The sequence below is a fragment of the Thermobia domestica genome, chromosome 1 (assembly GCF_964235325.1).
Source record: "Thermobia domestica chromosome 1, izTheDome1.hap1.1, whole genome shotgun sequence".
NCBI lineage: Eukaryota > Metazoa > Arthropoda > Insecta > Zygentoma > Lepismatidae > Thermobia > Thermobia domestica.
Genome location: NC_137454.1, coordinates 18,118,640 through 18,141,704, shown reverse-complemented (window position 1 = coordinate 18,141,704; position 23,065 = coordinate 18,118,640). Strand labels below are relative to the sequence as shown.

General features: G+C 38.3%; 2 protein-coding genes across 3 annotated transcripts in view; one reads left to right on the top strand and one right to left on the bottom strand.

Annotated features, from left to right (window-relative positions):
* LOC145683671 (1-acyl-sn-glycerol-3-phosphate acyltransferase alpha-like) overlaps positions 1-23,065 on the bottom strand; it is a 368,125-nt gene that overhangs the window by 304,801 nt on the left and 40,259 nt on the right. The gene's annotated exons all lie outside the window — the stretch shown is intronic.
* The window catches only part of LOC145683660 (zinc finger TRAF-type-containing protein 1 homolog), a 52,476-nt gene continuing 31,398 nt past the window's right edge, over positions 1,988-23,065 (top strand). Inside the window, exon 1 of one of the 2 annotated variants that reach the window (XM_081755012.1) lies at positions 1,988-2,278. In XM_081755012.1, the coding sequence (XP_081611138.1) occupies positions 2,069-2,278 (210 nt within the window). In that variant the 5' untranslated portion in view covers positions 1,988-2,068. The remainder of the gene's footprint in view (positions 2,279-23,065) is intronic. The other variant, XM_081755003.1, reaches the window with a different exon arrangement.

The following is a 23,065-nucleotide window of genomic DNA, read 5'->3' as shown; positions in this document are numbered from 1 at the left end:
CTTGGGGGGGCGATCGCCCCGATCGCCCCCCTGGATCCGCCCCTGGTTCTACGCCCCTGCTTATAGATATTAGGTGCGCTGAATTTTCGTATTCTTCACCTTCTTTGAACTTCATTTTTATGAGCACAGTAATGAAACTTATGAGATTTAATATTAGTACGTCCGTCCGTTACTTCACATGATAAATGTTGAACGAAAGCGATTTTTAGCAATAGATCGCTAGAGCGATTATCTCACCAAGTTCGTTAAGGAGTCTACTTGTTAACATCTTCATGGTAAGGGTGACTTTAACGTACGGTGTAGTTTAAAATCCATAACATCCTTAGCTTCTATGCAACCTATTCAGCAGTAAAACATCAATGGTTGCCTGTGATAAAAGGATACTGCCTTTTATTTACTATATAAAGTTCATTAGCCTTAAGTTTTCTATTATCCTCTTTACTGCTTTACCAGAATTTATTATTATTCTAAATATTTCACCACATATTTGGTTGGTTGGAGTTGAATTTCAGCAGCGAGACTATATTATGTGGCGTGGATCTACAGTCTAACGTGGGATAGGACTACATAAGCTCCCTCCGGAAATCGAACCCGGATCTCACGCGTCAAATGCGCGTACGCTAACGACATGAGTCATCAGAGATTTGTTTTCATTATGATTGTCAATAAATCACCATGCCTTCACCTGAGAAAACTTTTTTGTTTCAAGTTTGAAATATAAAAGCATCCAATACGTACAGTCTTGTTTAAAAAAAAAAAAGTCTTGGTCACTCGTCTTCCTTTAAAAGGTCATATTCTTGTAACTGTTATAGGAAATTCTAATATTCCGACTCTTAAAGATTTCGATTGGCCTAAGAAAACCAAAATTTGTTCAATTTAATTCAAAATTATGAGTTGCACAGCACAAAGATTTCACTGGCAGATCTAGAGGGTGAAAACTGGAAGGCCAACTAGACCCTAGACTATGATAGGTAGCTATATCATTAGTTTACTATAAACATTCAAAAAATATATAACATCTTCAGTTATTTTCCATTTTTAAAAAAGTGGGCCTAGGACCCCGGCTCTGGGCTAGATCCGCCACTGAGAGCTTCCAAAACAAGGTGGGTGGCTACATAAAAAAAAAAAAAAAGACAGGTTATGCACAATCAAAAGCTTTCAGACTTTTATTTGTCCGTAGGGAATACAAACGCTTTCTTGCAAATGTGTTCATTGTTATCAAGTGTAAACTGTTTAATTTTTTAAAAGTGCTGTTTAATATAAATTAACATTTTTTTTTTTAAGAAATTCCTCAGACTTGATCAGCATGTCGCTAAATAAAAGTCGTACTCTGAAAGTTTAATATAGTTTTCAATTTTGCAGTATTTTGAAAACAAATGTTAAAAAAAAAAAAAAAAAAAAAATGAAGCACCTGTAAATTACTGCAAATAACCGTAACGGATGACTGGATCTTGCATTACTATGCTCATAAAAATATTACTCTCTGAATGGTTAAATTATTTTAATATTTTAAATATATGTCCGTATGTATAATGAAACATGCATTTCCCATGTGTTCTCAGAAGAAAATAATGTGTTTTGAAACCTGTAATGTGATAGCTCGTATTTTCAGTCCCTATTTTTGTCAGATAGCATGAAAATGAGGACATGGCCTCTTTCTGTCAGACTGAATATAATTATAGTATTTTTGAGAGTTGCGACAATATTTACGTTTTGCGGTTTAGTGCGCCATCTGAACAGCATACGATTAAATTATTAATAATTATTTGTTTTGCGCACGCATATTATTTTATAAAGTTCAATGACCCACAACACGTACTCTTTTATCCCCAAGTGGTCTTTTAAAAATATTACGCAGTTGCGCATTCAATAAAAACGCGTTCCAACACTACATTTGCCTGCGAAACCCCCCTCAATTGCTACGATTTCGGAGTGACGCAGTCTGTCAACCTTGAGATTCTATCGCATCACGTGACTTCCACCAGCTGACATCACATACACCCATGCTGCTTTTGGGGCTTGGAGGAGGCGTCCACTGCACAGCCGAGTCATAACCAAAACAAACAAGATGGCTGACACTGAGGTTGCTTCGTCTAGTGCAGAAACAACAGAAAATCAGGACAACAGTGCGAAAGAAGAGGAATTTCAGGAACCCGAAAAGAAAAGGCAGAAATTAGACAAGCCCGCGGATGGGAAAACAGAAAAATTGGAACACAGATTGGGAGGGATTTTGTGTTGTGCTGTGTGTCTTGATTTACCTCGAACTGCCATTTATCAGGTAAGATCAGCTGATTAGTATTTTGTTTTCATATCCGAAAATGGCCCAGCTGTTTAGGCTTCCTTCTTTTTATTTTTCTTGGTTTTACGATGCCTCTTGTGTTGCAACAGTGTATGCAAGGCCTTTTTTAAGTTCGTAGTGTTTTCTAGGAATAATTTTCTGTAAATTTGATACACGGTTAATCCGTGTACGATAAACTTAATGTTTTCACGAGTTCGTACGGGTAACTGGGTCCAACAAGCAGGAATATTACTTCCAAGTTGATGGTAAATCAATTAATCAAACAGAACACATGTAGATATTTAAAAGGGGATCTGTAAACGAAAATAATTACAAGCCTAGTCTAGCAGTAGTAGACTTTTTTTTTGTTTTTGATGATCCTCATTTCGCCGATTTTATGTTCTGTGTGCATTGTGCAATTAGTATTTCTAAAAATAGAATGTAAATGCGGTCAATATAAACGACAATACGAATATGCGGTAATATTTGTGTATGGAAGAGGTATCAATACGCCATTTTTCTGTGTGCAAATGCTGTAGGAATGCGGTATTCATTATTGTAGGCACTATGATATTACTATACGCAATGTTTATTACCCTGCCTTTGAATCTGTAAAATGAATATTACTACAGTTAAATACTTCCGTTTAAAAGTGAAAATTGTCAGGTATCTTACACAGGATATGTTCGATTAGGTGCAAGGACCTTTGTAATTTCAATGTTCTTTCCTGCAGAATTCTAGTTTGTTCTGTATAGTTTATTTACACGCTAAGGGGACTACAAATTTTGATTGGGTGTGGTTGAGTATGGTTGGGTGACAGAGCATGCCTTTGTAGCAAATTAAGCTGCACGTGTAAAACACATCATTATTATATGCTTTGATTAGTATTGAGAATTTAACGTCCTGTAAAGATGAATGGGAGCATATCGTACTAGCTTTGAGGTGCATAAGATGTACCGATTTTAATTTATAGGAGAGCGCTACGATCGAATTCGTTGTTATACAAATAATTTTATTAAATATTCTTTAAGCGTATTTTTAATATTTTTTAAAAGACATGACCTCTGTTCTTTACTTTCTACACGTTGACTGTATTGAATATATTGCGCGTGGTTGAAGTTAGGGAAATATTTGTAGAAGGCGTATTGTAAGTTCTCAAAATGATGTAATTTTCATTTAAAACTTGCGCAGATTAATATCTATTTTTGGATAATATCGTAGAGTAGTGTTTTTCTTACAGTTTGGTTTGTTATTTCTGTACTTTTACATTTGATTTTTGTTGTGTAATTTACCGGGATTGAAACCCAGAACACGAGCAACATCCATTAAGAGGTCACTATATCTAATTTCTAGTACAAGGGGTCCCTGGTTTTCGATCCCGGGCGAATAACTTCGTGGATTTTCTGGAGCTTCTTTAGTTTCCTCCCGCATTTTCGTTCTACCGATTTTTCATCATAATTCACTTTCCCCATTGATTATCAGTGTCCTTTAGCCTAATGGCCGTAACCGTGGCATTTTAAATTATATTTTGTTTGTTTATGAGCATTAGTGTCATTTTTATTTTACTTCCTACACAGTTAAGGAAGGGATGACATAACTTCAGTGAGAATGTATCAAATGAAGCTTGATTTGCGTAAGTATGCGGAATTATTTGTTTAAACAAGGTTAAGTTCAATAACATGGCATTCTCCACCTTCTCTCATATAATATTTCATCTGGATCTATTTATTTCAATTCAGTGTGTATTATGTTGTTTTATTAGCACTAAACAGGCATGTTTTTAAGTTAAGGCGTAAAAATAAATAGTAGGTGAAGTAGCTCAAATGGTAAGGCGTTGGCTTCGCATTCGGGAGGTCTTGTGTTCGATTCCCGCTGCCGACCATCCTGACGGGTTTCCAAGGGTTTTCCTCAGTCCTACCAGGTAAATGCCGGGATGGTACCTACTAAACAGGTCCTGGCTGATACCTTCCCAAATCCTTTCCAGTATTATTGTTGTTGTTAGATACCCAGTATAAAATGGCCTCTGAGCTGCATCTGGTGGTTGTTAAATAAAATAAAAAATAAATATATCAGGTTTTGAATAGTAAGTAGCTTCAGTACCTTTTGTTCGCACGAGATAAATGTCGAGGTAGTAATCGGTGTAGGAGACCCGGGCTCCATGCCCAGTTGGAACTGTGTAGTTCGGATTCCACGTTAAGCAGTAGGTCCACGTCTCATATAGCCTCGGAGTTAAAAGGGGCGCTGTACTCCATATAGACTCATGAATCACATTCATCGATTTGTTACTCCATTGTGTTTCTCGGCACAGACTGAGGAACATCGCTCGGTAGACATATAATGGTATTAAGTAGTTGGCCCGGGTGAAAATTGAATAATGACTTCTTTTTCCTGTTAATTAATAATGGTAATCATAATAAGTTAAAATCAAGTAGAGTGGCACGTTGATTCTAGAGTGGAGTATAACTTTGGAGCATTATGGAAAAAGATATCAATATGCCGTTAGTTAGTAAGAGTTATTGATAACATCACATATTTTTCGAATGCAATATCAGCCTGTTGATGAGCTTGCAATAATAAACGATACATCGCAAACGCAAATCTTATTCGTCTAATCTTCGTTAGCGTAGGGATCATGATATGACAGTTCCTGTTTTTATAACAAAAAGTCCCTGGTGCTATTCCACGCATTGTGGGCTCGTACCTGTAAGTCTTCCTCGTTGTTAAATAATAAAATGAACCTTTAAGTATATCGTGTAGGATGAAGCTTTGTGATATTATTACGTAAGAGGATGCAGGAATACTTTCAGAAAGCCAACGCAAATCAAGTTTGGCGACTAATACTTTAAATCAAAAAAACCTGTTCTAGAATTTGCAACCTTGATTGCAGAGATAAGCTCCTCCCAGCGTAGCATGGTCTCATTTTTACCACCCACTCCGAAACGAGTGAAAAATAGAGAGTGACGACCAGTACCTTTACAAGTGTTAGAATAAAAGGTAAAATATTGTTCGTGTCCTATTATATTTTTCCGGATCGATGCCTTCTGGATTGATTCCTTTAGAAAATAATAAATATACAGGTTTCTTTAATTCTATTAGGAAAATACTGGAATAGTACCTTGAATAGATGCATAGGCCTCTTCCCTCTGTTGTGTACCGTATTTTACGGACTAGGCCCTATAAGACGCAACTTTTTTCTTCGAAAAATTGCCTGCAAAATTCAGATGTGTCTTATAATGAATAATCTTTCAAGAAGTAACGCTCTCGATGGCGTGAAGAACATCTTGAGAAAAATGTTATTTTAAAAAATGCTTAAAATTGAGGTGCGTCTTACAGTCCGTAAAATACGAACCTCGGAATCGGAACCATGTAACTGGTAGACTTAATTTCGCAGGTATCTCCTCGATTCACAAAATTAATTACTTTCACTGTGCAAGCTTCTATATAGCTATTAAGTTCGTTTTCGATTTATACGAGACCCGACTTTGATTGTCGGTGGAGCCAAAGATTTGGGTATCGATCTAGTGTAGTGAGGACAAATGCGGAAGCTAAATGAATCAACTATGGCCGACGAGAGCTGGTCGTAATCCGATGAAGTGACGACGTGCGATATGTGTTTGTTAGATCTGATGTGCTATTGTTGTCAATTCTTAAAATTTCCCGCGCAGTGAATCCTTTCCTATCATCATCATCATCATAGGTATTCTGCCATCATTGGCAGGTCACTTACCGCAGGTGAGAAGCTTCCATTTTCACGGTCCTTCGCTAACTTTTTCGTCTTCATGTATGATCTTTCTGCTTTTATATCGTCCATTTATTCTAGTCTCCTTCACCCCTCCCTCTCTTTCCTGCCACCTAGCACGTCCTTCATGATACAGTTCGTTTTCAACCAATGTCCCAACCAGTTTCTCTTTTTCTTAATAATATCTAAAGTCGTTCTTTTCTCCCCCACCATTTCTAAGACTTTCTCATTCATTTTCCGCTCGACCCAACTAATTCTTTCCATTCTTCTGCACACCCACATTTTGAATACTTCCAGTCTTTTTACATCACTTTTGCGCAATGTCCATGTTTTCGTCCCATACAGTACAACACTCCACACAAAGCATTTTATGAGTCTTTTTCTCAACTCTTTATTTAAGGTCCCACAAAACAGACTTTTATTCCTTCTAAAAGGCTTCTTTTGCAGTTCCTATTCTTGCTTTGATTTCACGTTCGCACTTCATGTCATTATTAAGAATATAAAGAACCTATTACTTAATATTCGGAATTGTTGATTCAACATAGTGATGGTGTTCGAGACTAGTGCTGTTAAATTTAGAATGATTCTTAAAGAATTTTCGTTATCCGAATATTATAACAATATTTATGATTCGAATGATTTTAACTATTCGAAACATACTTGAATTAAAAGGAAGTGAACTGTAGGTGGCCAGAAATAACGGCGATGTGAGCTGATTCTGCTGACCACACATCACTTGATACCCTTGTGGCCAACCATAGTCCATTATAGTAATAACGTGTTTTTGTATCTATTCAGTTTCAACAGATCTTTTTTTCAGACAAATAAAATTATTATTATTATTATTATTATTATTATTATTATTATTATTATTATTATTATGAAAAGCATTATTATTGTTGTTGTTATGATGAAAAGCTGGACACTTTATTTACGTATTGAAAAATGATGATTACACATTAAAGAGAAATTTAAATTGGTATTTTTTCACCATGTATCAGTAAGAGGCCAAAAGTCATCACTCAGCATGGAAAAAACACATGGACTTTGATATTAAGCTAATCAGTATGTAGATCGGGTAGTGAGGATGGAATTTTTTTTTTTTTTTTCTCCTTCGTCATCCATATTAGCCTACCCACTAATTATGTTAAATTCCATCGCAAAAGAAAGAATTTGTTTCCTAAGGGCAACCTTCAGCAGATGGAAGAAGACCTACTTCAGCAAATCGCGTAGTTGCCTGCAGTCATGCGATCGAAAGAAAGGTCATTGAACTTGGCAAATGTAAATGTGAAATCCAGTTGTAAAGAATTGCGCATCACAAGGTTGCAAAGTGTATTCGGGTACACAAACAAAGAAGTTTACGAGACAGAAAGGGGCAGGAAAATGATAGTTTGGCAGTAATTTTTCTAATTGTTTTTATATTGCGTAATTTATTAAATTATCTTTATTTTTTTTTTTTTAAATGGGTACATGTTTTGCAATTTGTCCAGCTACCGTGTATCGTACAAGATCTATTATTTTCTCTCTTTGTCTTTCATGAAATTGCCAAGGCTTGTAACCCCGCAGGGAGCTGGAGTAATGTGAATTTCACGTTAAGCTGTAGGTTTACGTCTCATATGATCTCGGTGATAAACACTAGCGTACGTAGAATTTCGTGAAGGGGGTTTGAAGCATTCAGTTTCCTTACCGCTTGGAACAAGCATAATGTTTATTTTTCCATAGCATCTTTCTGAACGGAATATTTAAACCTTAAACCCCCTTCCTGCGTACGCCACTGATGATGAACATAGACGATACGCGTTCAGTTAGTCGATTTATTCACAACCTCGTTTTATATATATATATATTTAAAAGAATAGCTGTACTATCTCTATGCTCTTTTGCGGTAGATAAACGTAATAAGAAGGTTCCATTCTGAAACTAATGTTATTTTACGAGGGGCGTTCAATAAGTTACCGTATCTATCTAAGCATGAAAAGGAAAATCAAATCTTTCAGTTTAACGTCTTACGATTATACCCTTTAGGCTAAGGAAGACGATGATTAAAGCAAGTGTATGATCATGGAAGGATTTGCGGAATGAGAAAGTAGGAGGACACGGGCGTACCCCGAAAAAACCCACGAGCACAGATGTTGTTCACCACAAACTTACTGGCCGGGGATCGAACCAGGAATCCACGCACCAGAGGTAAGCGCTCTACCACTGAGCCACACTGCCCCCACCAACAAAATCAGTATGGTTCTGAACATAAAAAGGAAATACGATGATGTAATTCATTATTTTTTTTTAATTTAACCGCTCTTTACTTCAACACACCGTGGGAGACCCGGATTCGATTCCCGGCGGGATCTCATGTGGTTCGGATTCCACGTTAATCTGTAGGACCCGTCTTGTATAGCCTCGATGCTGAAAGGGACGCTAAACTCAAAATCAGCTCAACACACCCGGTCGATTGTGCCTCAAATGAACGAAACCCTCAAAAAGAAAACACTTGATGTGTGAAGAGACACCGTTATAGCATTCTTGACCAGATTATCGTAAAGAAATCTTCGAAACTGAAGTTGATCGTCTGGAGTTAAGTCTGAGCTATAGGGTGTATGGTTAAGCTGTATTTGATGCCATGTTCCGTGATAGCAACCACTGATTTCCATGATTGGTGTGCCGGCGCATAACCATGCAGCAGCAGCACACAGTTAACGACTTCCCATGGCTTTCTGTTTGAGACGGTGCGGGGAAAAATGAAATAAAATCCTTCAGTTTTACGTCCCACGCTTATGCCGGCAAGGCTAAAGAAGACTGTGATGATGAGAAATGAATGAAATAGTGGAATGGAGAAAGTGAGAGGAAACGAGAGAACCCCGAGGAAACCCACACACACGGTATTTGTCCTCCACAAAGTTCACTTGGCGGGGGCTGGGATCGAACCCGGAACCCCAAGCACCAGAGGTGAACGCTCTAGCAATGAGCCACCGCGGCCACCACGGTGCGTAAAGTTATCATTGTGGATACATAGGTGTCTTCACGAATAGTCATTTTGTGGTATGAACATGTTTTGTGTCTAGAAAATTCAGTTATCATGGTCCCTCCAACTGATTGTAATCTGAATCTGAGTGAGCGTGAGTCTCATTAATATTAATGAGCACGAGCCTAATGTGGTAAATATGCGTGAAGTCAACCTTACGCGATCCTCATGAAAGGGTAGTGAGCGTGAGCTCGAGCGAGTGCGAATCTGAGCTAGTATTTGAGATTAGAGAGCTCGAGCCTCGATTGCCAAACTGACATCATCTGGTGGATTTCGAAATGTGAGTTTGGGGAAGAATGAAGGAAATTATGATGCAAGGGAGAAAATAGCATTATTGGCAACATTGTTTCAAGTTAATATCCTTCTAATAAATGCTGCGATGACTACAGGGTGAATAGACAAAACTCATTTCTTCCCAGAAATGCACATGGATCATCTTGTCGTTCCGAGTGTTAAGCTGTAGATCCGGGTCTTTTATAGCAAAGCACGAGAAATTCAACAAACAGACAGCTATCTATCGGAGGTATACACAGTGGAAGACAGATGTCCTACACTATACGTGCCCTCTCCTTACCCACTACAGTGAACCCGTGATGTAATGGAGAGTGCTGTATAGGAAGCCATTCACTGACAGGACGGCGAACTTTTCAGTGCTCTCAGTGCCCCCTTCCCTTGTGAGTGTACGACTACTAAATAATCTACTATTATTAACAGGTCTACATTCTCGCATGATTACCCATCACCGAGAACTTCGATAGTGTCGAAGTGAATGGAGTAAGTTTCACGATAACATTCGTTTCTGTCTCTGACAGTGACTTTCGTGTGCTTATTCATAGACGTAAATCCAGTGTCTGTTCGCACTCGTATGCAAAACTCACACCTGGCGTTCGTGTATGGGAGCAATAAACTAGAATCCCATTGGCCTTTCAATGGCGTATGATTAGCGTATCGTACATTCGTTATATCGTCAAATCTTTGTGCGATCCTGATCTATACATTTTGTGGAATTCCATCTTCCAGCTGGATAACGCACATCCCATACCACCAAGTCAATGCAATAGGACTGTACGCGGCATATGCCTTTCTGGTCTGCTTGATCTCCAGTTTTCATCCCTAGGAATTACGCATGGGGCATGGTGAAATTACGCATGAGGCAACAACTATCGCCCAGTCACAGCAAGATCTATCTAGGGTGGTGTACTATACCCAGATGGACATACGACATTTGTATCATCCGAACAGCTGGGAGTGTGCAACTTCCTCTATGTTGAGGTCACTAGCGCATATTTTTACATTCTTCTTGTATTAAAATCTTTCTTTTTTAAAATTAATAAAATATCCACAGAAAAGAAAAGAAAGCACACCTATCGCTTGTATTACACGATTAATTCATTTCGAGAAATCATTGCGTATGTGCATAAAGCAAATTGATTTTAACATGTATAATATAAGGATAGGTTTAGGTTGATAGGCAGAGAGTAATTAAAATTTCAGTCTTTGCAGTGAAATAATGTATTAACTGTAAAAGTATTAAAAATGTAAGGTATATACGTTAAACGCTGCAGCTGCCAGCCTTCAGTTACATTACAGAGGAACTAGTTCCGATGAGTCAGGGTCAGTTTCTTGCTCTCTTGAAGGTCCTGCGATTTTAGGTTTTTATTAGAGGCTAATGAATAGAATTCTGAATCTCCCTATAAACGTTTGCTCTCATGTCGTTGTTTGTATCATTCTTATCAATCATTTTAATAGCATTATCGATGTGCAGAAACAATTCAATCGTAGGAAAGTGTAATGTACTCAGCACAAATCTCTTTGTTTGTTATTCCTCGGGGGCGCGGGGTCTCAGTGGTAGAGCGTTGACCTCTGGTGCTTGGGGTCCCTGGTTCGATCCCAGCTCGCGCCGTGTGAACTTTATGGTGGACAAACAGCGTGCTCGGGGTTCTCCCGTTTCCTCCCACTTTCTTTATTCCACCATTTCACTCATCTCTCATCATCACCGTCTCCTTTAGCCTAATCGGCATAACAGTGGGACTTAAAACTTAAAGATTTCATTTCATTTTTTTTTTATTATTATTCTTCATGGCGTTTTTTAGTTCAATAAGATTATATACGGTACCAGTACCGTATAGGGTGACTACAAAATCATTACAATTTTCCTCAATCCTCTCCCCCCGTATATTGTGTTACAGCGAGAACACCGAAAATGAAATTGCGTATAACGGGGGATAACTGTAGTCTTTAAGTTTATCAATTGAATAGTAAAGGATAAGTTAGTTCTTAATTAGATGTTACGATGATAACTATAGAACATAACATCACAAACATAACGAGAAATGACTAATTAATGTAAGACCATAGCACAATGGCTGGGCAGTGAGACGACTTTTGTCATGTGTGGTCAGCGCAGTGATTCCTATCAATATTATGTCTCTTTTTACGACCTTGTAACTCGAGTAGTTCCCCCACTGGATTTATGTTGTTTACGTCCATACCGGAAGTGCTGTGACCTGAAAGGAAGTTGAATTTTAAAGATGTGTTCGTAGTTATTATTATTATTATTATTATTATTATTATTATTATTATTATTATTATTATTATTATAGTATTGAGTGATTCTTTTTTCTTTAAGTAAAGGTCAGGCATAAAAGATAAAGAACACATACTTGATATAGGCTATGGAAGTGATTCACTGAAGGAAGTAGACTTTGGCAGAATTTATCTGTAATCAGATAGGCTTTGAGCGATTGAAGCATTTGAGCATGATTCATTGTTTTATTAGTGCGTGACGTTGAGTATTGTGATGGAAGCGAGATTTCTACCGTTACTTCGGTGCGGGATAATTGGCAATGTTTCTCTACACGAGGACTAATATACGGATGCAAACATTAAAAAAAAAAAAAAAAAAAAGTCAACATTTCATAGCATCTTACAGGTTTGTGTAATAATGTTTCATGGGAAAGATTATGTTCGTTAAAAGGAGAGTTTTATCTCTCCCATTTTAGTTCCTAATTACAGGTAGTGGACACAGAAACTGAAACACTTGGTAAAAACGCTAAAAAGTCATGGTGACCAGAAACAGTGATCCATAATATGTATTTAATAAGGTGGTGTGACGTCTTTGGCGGCCAGTACAGCAGCAGCACGACTAGGGAAGGATCGATAAATGTCGTGCACATTTTGCAGAGGAATTTTCAGCAACTTCAAGCATAGTGACAAGTTCAGCGCGTGAATATCATGGAAGGAAACGTTATCTCACTTGATCCTTTAACAAACTTTTTACAGGCTCAATAGTTGAGATCCGGCGATTGAGCCAGCCATGGCAGATATTCAACCTCAGTGTTATGCTCATAGAACCACTCTCTGACCAAGTTTAGCATGTAAATGGGGCGGTTATCATAAGAACAGAACACCATCGTCCGGGAAGAGTGTTCGAACCATAGGGTTGAAAATAGTCCTCCAAAATGGGTCCTGTAGTCCTCGACAGTTACACGACTCTCTAGAATAATTAGTGAGCCCAGAGTTTGTTACGGTATTGGATCCCAAACGATCACGAATCCGCCTCCATGTTTGACTGTAGGTACCAAGCAATCTGGGTTTGCATCAGAGGAGCTTCTCTGGACAAACACTCTCTCTGTTGTTTGGACAATAGTGTACTGGATCGGAGAATACGACACGTTTTAGGTCATCCAGCGTTCAGGTTTTATGCTTCTGGCACTACTGAACCCGCTTTGCGGCATGTGTGCTAATGACAAAAGGCTACCGTGACATGGAGTTTGGCCTTATGCAGGTGTCGACGGACGATTTTCGCACACACAAATTCTGTGAAGTGTGTATTCATTTCTGCGGTGGTTTTCTGTTCTTCTGCAGCAATCCTAGTCAGTGTCCTGACGTACCTCTCAGACAACTTCCGTTTCCCCTGCAGTTGCTCCTCGTGGATGTGGTTCGTCATTCCTTTTCATATGCACACATCACCCAGGATACCGTAGCTCGTGAGACGTCACAAAGTGTTGCAGTTTTGGACACAGATGCACCTGCTAGACACGCCCCTACGACCTGCCCGCTTTTGAAGTCGGATATATGTTCCCCATTTTACTGCTTTACACATGCGATTTGATGTGCGCTGACGGAACATCTTCCATTGGAGTGTCAACTAAGGACCTGCATACCTGACTTATTGCCCAAAGATACGATATAAACTACAAGATGTCTCTGGTGAACGCCGCGAATGTCCTATTCTATTTGCACAGGCGTTAGGCCACATTGCCACGTTAAATGAATCTTGTAGCTGTCATAAAAAAAAAAAAAAAAAAAAAAATCTTGAAACCCGATCTTTCTATTTACTTTGTATATATTACAACTTCTTGAAAGCAAGAAAGGCATTTCCACCTATGCAGCACTGCACTCTAGTGTACCTCCTCATTAAAAACATGTATTTTGACGCACTCCCCCTCCTTGTCCAAAAGAATCTGTTGTTTCGGAAGCGGCGAAACTGTTTTTTTTTTCATTGTCAGCGGGAGGGCGAAACCAGGTAGCAAGCAAGACGTCCCAGAAAGTTGCACACTGTTCAACTCCTTGCAAGACGAAAAAAAAAAAAAATGTTTTATGACCCTTTCAAGACTATGCATACATGGTGAAATATGGTACGGTTTCAAGATTTTTTTTTTTTTTTTTTTTTTATGACAGCTACAAGTTCTAACGTGGCAACCCCCTTTTACAGTTTGAATGTCCATTGCCTGTATGTATAGGTATGGGAAGCCTTGTAGGACGGATGTGTGCGTTCTTGTATCGACAGTTATAAGACCAACAGGATAATAAAAAGCAAGCCTTTTTTTATGTGGATTCAGTCCCATCTTCTGCATTAACCCTTTGTTCAAACCGGAAGTAGTAATCATTATGTCCAGGTTTCAATACTACTAAATGGAGGGAAAGGGGCCACGGTGGCTCAGTAGTACAGTGCATACCTTTAGTGCGAAGGGTTTCTGGTTCGATCCTAGGTCGCGTCCAGTGGACTTTTGATGGACTAGCAGCACACTGTGCGTGAATTTTCTCGAGATTCTTCAATTTCCTTACACTTTCTTCATTCCACCATTTCGTTCATTGTCATCACGGTCTTTTTTATCCTCGGAGCATAATCATGGAACGTTGAACTGAAACAAAAGGAAAACCCCAATTTTTTTAAAAGGAGGGGTTTATATAGTACCGAGTTTCGTCTCCGTAACTTGGGAGGTTCCTAAGATACTTCATTTTTGGTATTAAGTTTAAATACTCCTCCGCTCCTCGTAGAATACGAATTTTACCAAAGGGATTAAAAAAAAAAAAAAAAAAAGAAACAGTTCGTGGTAGGTACATTGTTCCGAAATTCATTTTAGACTGTTAAACGGCGTGGATTGTATAGCGGACAAATATACAAACAAATAAATAGACATCTTCAGGCAGGCGCGCACTCTGTCATGGATCATATGCTATACAGAGCTCATACCTGTGAGATCCATAATGGCAGACAACCTACCTAAGATTATATTCCACACAAAAGTGTAAACAATCTCCCATCCTTGGTCTTGAAGTCTGTGAAATATGAATGGAAACTGATAATAAAAATAATTTTTAAAAAAAGTTAACAGTTATAAACCGTTCGTGACTTTTGGATCACCCTGTATCTTCTTTAATTTTATAGGTAAGAAAACAAAAGTTAGAAATGAAATGAAATATTTGAGTTTTACGTCCCACGGTTATGCCGGTTAGGCTAAAGGAGACGGTGATGATGAGTTATGAATGAAATGGTGGAATGAAGAAAGTGGGAGGAAACGGGAGAACCCCGAGAAAACCCACGCACACGGTGTTTGTCCACCACAAAGTTCACTTGGCGGGGGCTGGGATCGAACCCGGGACCCCAAGCACCAGAGGTGAACGCTCTACCACTGAGCCACCGCGGCCCCAACAAAAGTTAGAGAGTTAAGCATAATTTTGGGGTATATCTCATTACACAAACTGTGTACTGTCTCTTCCTAGTGCATAATGAAAAATTTGATCAAGATATACTTTAGTATCAATTTCACCTAAATAGGTACTATGATGATAGTACATAAATTTTTAGGTTTTCAAAGGTTTTTGCTGATTATCTCAAAAACTGCGCATAAGAATGTATGTTCACAGAAACCATTTAGTTGAGCATGATGAGAGCTGTTGATATGTCTCATATGTAGACGGGGGAGGGCACGGAGACTGAATGATAGAGCGTTTACATCTGGTGCGTGAGGTCTTTGGTTCAATCCCCGATCAAGCAAGTTTGTGATGCATAATACCATGCCCATGGGTTTTCTCGCGGTAGTCCCGTTTCCTCCCACTTTCTCATTCCACCAATTCTTCCACCATCACTCATTTGCTTTAATCATAGCTCCCTCATCCTAAAGAGCATAATCGTAGGACGTTAAACATTTCATTTCATCTTTAGACATTGGCTTCGGTGCAAGCGGTCCCGGGTTCGATTCCCGCTGGGGTCACTCGGTCGAAAAAAGTGTAAAACGCTTTTTCAGGCCAGCCACCCTGAATGAGGTTTTCCTGGGTTTTCCTCATTCCCACCAGGCATATGCCGGGGTGGTACCTAACTTATAGGTGCCAGGCCGCTTTCTTCCTTCCCTTTCCCCGGATAGTGTGCTCGCCAAGGGACGTCATCCCTCAAAATGTGTCGGGCTAAATGGCCTTAGATGCCGAAAGCCCAGAAATCTAAATCCTAAATCTTTAGACATTTTTCCCCCCTCTTAAGCGCTGATAATGCTGTACAATTAAAACTACAATTCCTCAGTTTAAAATGGTTAGAAATTTAGTAACTACGTTTTAACTCTAAGAAGAAAGAAAGAAATTAGAAGGAATACATACACATATGATTCCTGCTATTTGTAGATTTAGACGTTGAAAGAACTACGTGATAATAAAGTGAAAACTGTTCACGATCAAATTGAAATTTGTGTTTGGCACGAAGTAAGTGTTGCGCCGCTTTTCCTGTTCTGATAATTGCAATCTTGTTTTGCGGTACTTGACGTGTATTTCTGACCCCTGTGAAGATACAGCAAACCGGATTGTTGGTATGAAAACCATCCATCGAATGAGAAATGCAAAAAAAAAAAAAAAAAAAAAAAAAAAAAAAAAAAAAAAAAATCCAAGTTGAATAACGGAGTATAATGGAAGGATCTCTGATTGTACCCAATATCAATATTGTGACCGAAATATAAGCTCTTGAAAATGCAGAGTGCGTACGCCGTCTTTATTTTCTGAGCCCATTCACTTACTATAATAGCCAAGTAAAAGTAGTTTGACGAACTGAAAAATTCTTTAAAAAAGCTGAAATTTTCAGGATTTGTTCTTTGTATCGAATACAACGAAACCTCAAAAGTTCCAAAATATCCCATGTGAGCTTCATCCTCAAAATGACGGTCAAAGATGGCCCCCATTTCATGCACGCCTGTTTTCTATTTCAGCCTGTATCTGGCGAACCGTTAAGAATATTTTTAAATTGGAAGGCACTATGTTGCTCTGCAGGAACTGTACTTTAATTTGGTACACTATATAAGGGGAAATGTTCTTTTCTTTGAAATGAGCTAGAATTTAAATAGTTTTTCAGTTTACTTATTCCTGAAATCTACTTATGTAGGGTGGTTGTGCCAGTTTTCGACCACCCCCTAGTTGCCGACCACTTTTCACTTTAAAACCATATATTAGGCTTATTTTCCGATAAAAAAGCATGCTTTTCCGTTATAATTGAATTGCAGCTTATTCTGAACCAATCACAAAGATACTGTCAAAATATGTTGCACATGCGTTCGGTAGTAGCCAATCAAATGTATGCCTACGGAAGACGCACTGAGTTTTCGACAACTTTAATCTGTTGCAAATGGGAACGACAGCGCCCTGTTTTTCGTGCTTTTCCATAGTTTTATCTCCCAGGTAAGAAATGCACATATTATTCTGTTATATGGAACTGTAAAGCACATTTTAGTAATTAAATTTTAGTGATAACTGTAAGGTATGAAGAATAAATCAATAAAATGTAGTGGTCGGACAATGACTTATGAAATATTCTTTGTTAACTAGTGTTCTACCACAGGGTGGTCGAGCACTGAAAAATTGTAGAAATATCAATAACGACTAACTTTCGATTCATCTGCATGAAATGAGTACCTAGTTACCAATTCTGAAGTTATAATGGAATACGAAAACATTTACTAGTGTTCGACCACTACTTTTCGTAATACATTTGTACTGGTCGAAGATTAGCTGTTTCTTTCTCAGTGTCCGACCATGCTTTGCGTTTATGCTTTCTCGCAGAATTTCTTGATTAAAACACTAATTCAGTGATCAATTTACATTTGTATAATCATCTGCTGAGTCTTACCGTTAATACATGAATATTCACCGAATGGCCGTGGCTCAGTGATAATGGTGAAGAGGCAATCCACTGAGGGTTCGAATCCCTCTCAAGAGGAAGGGTATTTTCAATTGTCCTCGATATTTCTGTGTTCGTGTCCCTGTCAGGATTGGATTACCTCCAATTGGCTCGAGGAGCATTCAGGCTTAATGTCTCGGCTGAGACGAACTTTGAAAGAAATAGTAAAGCGTTGGCGTAGCATTCGGAAGGTCCTCGGTTTGATCCCAGCGGTCGACCATCCTGATTTAAGTTCTTTCGAGTTTTTTCTCAGTCACACCAAGCAAATGCTGGGATGGTATCATCAAAATAGGCCCTGGCCGTCTAACTTCCAACATCCTCTCCCCCAACCTAACCGTAGATGCCTAAAGGCCATAAAATAAATTCAAATTCAAGTAACTGAATATTCATGTAGTTTCCCAACATTTTCATGGAAAATTAACGGCACTGTTAGGGTATGACATTTAATTTGAATAATAAACTTATTATATTTGGTCTAATTCGTTTAATACTGAACCCTAAATTATTCTCGCTTCGTCGTGGAACGCATTCAAATATTGTTAGCGGAATAGCTACTATGAGCTTACGTCTGGAATACATTTGTTTTCCTTGCATGTCCTTAAGAAGTTTTGTTTCTTTCAGAGATAATGAGTGAGTAGGTCTAAGCTTAAACTGCCACCTTATTCAAACGAGGATCTACAAAAAGCTCTGGAGGCTTGTCGAAAAAAAAAAAAAAAAAAAAAAAATCCTCGGGTAACGCTGATTGATAAATTTCATGGTCACAGTCCCAAAAAGCGAAAAATAGATCCAGAACCATACCTAACACAGAAAGAAGAAGAGGGATTAGCAAACTGGCTCCTTAATGTGAGCATAAGGGCTTTCTGCAGAAGAAATACGATCTTCTGAACAGTGTTAAAAAATTGTCGATTCAGAAAAACGCAAAACGCCGTTCAAAGACAATCGAGCTGGTGAAACCTGGTACTACACTTACTTGAGGAGACACCCACAAATCGTGTCCCTAAACTTTGAACAAGGCGCGATACGCTGTAACCGAGGGAAACATTCGCTTGTGGTTTTAGGACCTTGAGAAATACTTGAAACAAACGGGACAATCTGATATTCTAAATGATTCTGAGCGAATATTTAATGCTGATGAATCCAGCTTTCAACTGTGTCACAAATCAGGAAAGGCGTTGGGGTCCAAAGCGTGGAAAAATATGTACGAGGTGAAGGGCAACGAGAAAGAAACATTAACACTGCTTTGCACTTTTTCCGCAACAGGAGAAATTGTATCCCCGATGGTCGTACATCTGTATGTAAGACATCTTCCAAAGGACGTCATCAGTGCAGTTTCTTCAGAGATTTTCATAGACAGGTCAGGTCAGATAGCGGCTGGATGCGAAGTGAAACACTATGAATGGATAGCAAACGGCTTCCTAAAATGAGTGAATGGTCCCTCTATTAGGAAACCAGTCCTTCTGCTAATCGACGGCCACAAGACTCACTTGGCAATGGAAGTCAGCGAATTTTGTTCCAGCCATGCTATAGTACTCTACTGCCTTCCATCAAACAGCGCACATATTCTTCAACCCTGCGACGTATCAGTGTTCAAATCGTTTTCGAGAGTTCTACGTGGAAACTGAGTAAAATGTTACACGCAGTGACGTATTTACGATTTTGTTTCGGGAGGGGCTTTGTTAACTTTCGAGAGGGGCTTTGCCTGAAAATGTGAAAATTCTGCAAGATATTTAATATACTTTACTATAGTAAGTAAGATTTCGGGGGGGGGGGGGCTTAAGCCGGAAGCCCCCCAAGCCCCCCAAATACGCCACTGGTTACACGTGTTATTTCTGCACCACTAATTAAAAGAGTGATATCCAAGGTAGCAACACAATTAGTAATTAAAAACGAATTTAGAAAATGGGGTATATACCCCTTCAACCCAGAGAAAACGAAGCATGTTTGGTGCTGCATTCCACAAAACCTTAAATGAATTTGGTGGTCTCTTTCTTGACAAAACTATCACAAAATTACTTAATCTCAGCGAATATTGTGCGAAACTGCGAAGTGATACTGAAAAACTAATTATGTAACATCTACAGATGCTATTAGTTTGGTAAAGTTATGCTTTAGCCTTCATACTGTAATTAAAAGCACATTAACCAAGTAGTGGTCGATGACTAAACAATAGGCGGTCGAACATTAACGAAAATTGGTCGAACACTAAAAGAAATCAGTTACTGGTGTTTCTCCGACTAATATTACATAAATGGTATAAGTTATCTCAGTTTTGGATAAAGTATAGATAAAATATAGTTTTAAGAACACACGTGAGCTACTTGCATCCTCCTAAGTTGTTCCATTGAGTGAAAAACGATTAAGAACGATAAGAAAATGAGTTAGGTGGTCGAGGACTGGCACATTTACCCTATTCCTTTCTTTGTAAACACTAAATTCAGTGACGTATAATTTAAATATTTTTATAAGTCAAATGAAGTAAGTTTATTTATAATAAGCTGTAAATGCCATCTTTACCGGGTCTTAATTCAAACCTGAATGGAGAAAGATGAAGAAGGATGCCCTGAAAGGAATATCCACATTGGCTAGGTATTAATGGTCTTCACTACAGCTAAATTAAACTACCGCTAATTTTAGAGTTTTTCTGTAATACCTTCAAAACAAATAAAAATATTCGAAAGACAGAAACGTAGTGAACTAGACAATACGATTTTGCATGTGATTCATTTACCACAATTCACTTATCTGCTCTTGGTATGGCGCTATTTAAAGAACCCGCAAAAAAAAAAAAAAATGCTAAATCTATCTACAGTTGCAAATCCAAAGCAGATAGATAAGTTGTGATAGCAGTATCACATGCAAAATCGTATTGCCTAGTTCACTACGTCTCTGCTTTTCGAATATTTTTTATTTGTTTTGAAGATATTACAGAAAAAAAAACTCTAAAATTAGCAGTAGTTTGATTTCGCTGTTGTGAAGGCCCTTAATCATGTCCTTTTATGTAAGATGGCTCAGTGGTACAGCGTTTACCTCCGGTGCGTGGGTTCTTTTGTTCAATCCCCGGCCATGTAAGCTTTTTTCGGACAATATTGTTCGTGGATTTTCTCGGGATATTCCCGTTTTCTCCCACGTTCCCATTCCACTAGTTCTTTCATCATCATTCACTTGCCTTAATCATCTCTTTCGCTTAGCCTAAATAACATAATCCTGGGACGTTCGACGGAAAGATTTCATTTGAATTGTAGTTGAAAGTGAAACAGTTGTCTGTAGTCTCCCCTCTACAGAAGAGAACATTTCCCTGTTTTCCTTTTTTAAAAAAATACTTGGATCTATTTTTAGGGACCAAAAAAGAGGACGTAGCACGGGACGGCAAAATCTGCCGTAACCCTATTATTTAAAATAAATATGTGTTTTGGAAACAGACTTCATGGTGATGATAGTTAAATTTACTTCATAAATCATGTTTAGGTCACATTACAGTAAGGTCACATGGATAGTGTTATAGCCAAGTAAATACCAGGATGAATTGCTTGATTGTTGTCAAATATAAGATCTCAATTCTCGAACAGTAGCGAGCACCTGCTTCATTTGGTTAGTTATTTAAGTTTTGATGTAAAAACTACTCCTGTCTTTGTGACAAACAATTTCCTTATCATTGAAGGTGCAAACATTTTTTTAAAAAATGTAACAGATGTAAAAGGAAAATCAAGAAATAAAGGTAAAGGAGCTAGTTGCACTGGAATTGTAAACTGATATAGACCTATTGAGGATGAAGCTCGATATTGAATTCTATAAAAAGAATTGCCATCTTTCCTCTGCAGGTGTGTTCGCTTTATCGTTCACTGACATAATAGATTATTATTTAAAGAAAAAAACAGACACAACGAGATTGTATTTCTAATATTCAGACCCTTCTGAGTGCGAGTGCTGTTTCTCCCTTCGTTGTTCATTATGGGGTAATATACTTAAAATCTATACTTTTAAGGTTTGTTCTTTCTGGAGAAAGGGGCGGCAAATTGCCTAGGGCTGCTGGTAACCTTAAATAAAATTTAATTTTTGCATAAATAAAGTTCCCTAGAAAGAAATTGTTCTCGTTGTTCAAATAGAACCGTTGTGTTAGATGTTCTCTTTCGCTAGCCAAGACGTAATATTAATCGTGTATTCAAGGATTTTGTTTGTTTATGAAGAAGCAATTAGTTACAGTCGTAAGATTCTTAAGTTTTGCTACCTCGATGATTTAGAAATAAAATAATAGCTATTATGGTGTCGAAGAGGCTTTTAAGACAAAAAATACAGGTCGCAGTTGCACACTTCAAGGTCTTTTTTGTTGCGTCTTAGAAAGAAAAACAATGTCAGATTAAAAATATATATGTGTAGTGTTACGCATCCATTGAACGCAGGCGGTGGCAAGGTTACGCATACTTTGCCTATTATTATTGCTCTTGAGTAAGGACAAGGAAAACGTTTGGTTGCTTCCACATGATTGAGTGATGTAGTCATTGTTATGTAACATCAACACATATTTTTTGTGTTTGCTTTATATTTACGTAATCTTTTTAGAGCACATGCATTCCAGTTTTAATTGTATAAAAAAAGACAAAGACAATCGGTTGCGTTTCAGATTTACTGAGCCGATACTTACAGTAGGATGGTGAGAGCTTACTCCTATACAGTGACTAGCAGAATTATTCGGACAGATCCAATGAAATACATATAACGGGCTATGGCTCCGAAATGAAAACATATTTTGTACACAACAATACATAAGAAAAGGGAGCTATATACGCATACCGGAAAAACACAATGAAGCATGTAGTTGCTGTCAACAGTACGGATTTAATTAATCGCAATGAAAACCATACCCAAATTTTCCCCAGCAAAATTATTCGGACAGTACGACATCTGTGAGAGAATGTGAGCACTATGAGAGGTGACGCTAGTGTTGAGGGTTGTGATAAGTACTGCAGTCGTTATCGTGGCAGTAAGATACAAGAATTCGTTGTCAACACGAAGAATGGGTCAAAGAGGAAAGAACACGGCATTTGAAAAGCAGCAATTAGCAACTTTTCATTATGAAAAAGGAAAAAGCTGCAGAAAAATTTCAGAGATGTCACAAATGTATGTGATATTATCAAGCGATACAAGGTTGAAGATAGAGTTGATTTCCTCTCTAACACGGGACGTCCAAAGACATTTTCGGAGAGATGGGAATACGCAATAGTCCGGAAAGTAAAAAAGGATCAACGAAAAGATCAGTGAAAAAGAATCAATCAGCTTCAAAAATCGCTGCCGAGGTTGGAGAATAAATGGGGATCGACGTGAGTCCCGATACAATTAGAAGAGTCCTGAGAAGAACTAGTTTTCATGGCCGCGTAGCATGCAGAAAGCCTCATATCAACAAAACAAAGAGGAAGAAAAGACTAGTTTTGCGAAATAATACCAGTATATGGGTGCCAACTGGTGGAACTACGTGATTTTTTCTGATGAAAGTAAGTTCAATATCTTCTGTTCTGATGGGAAGGTAATGGTGTGGAGAAGAAACAATACCGAGCCGGAGGAACAAAATTTGCAGCCGTCAGTAAAATACGA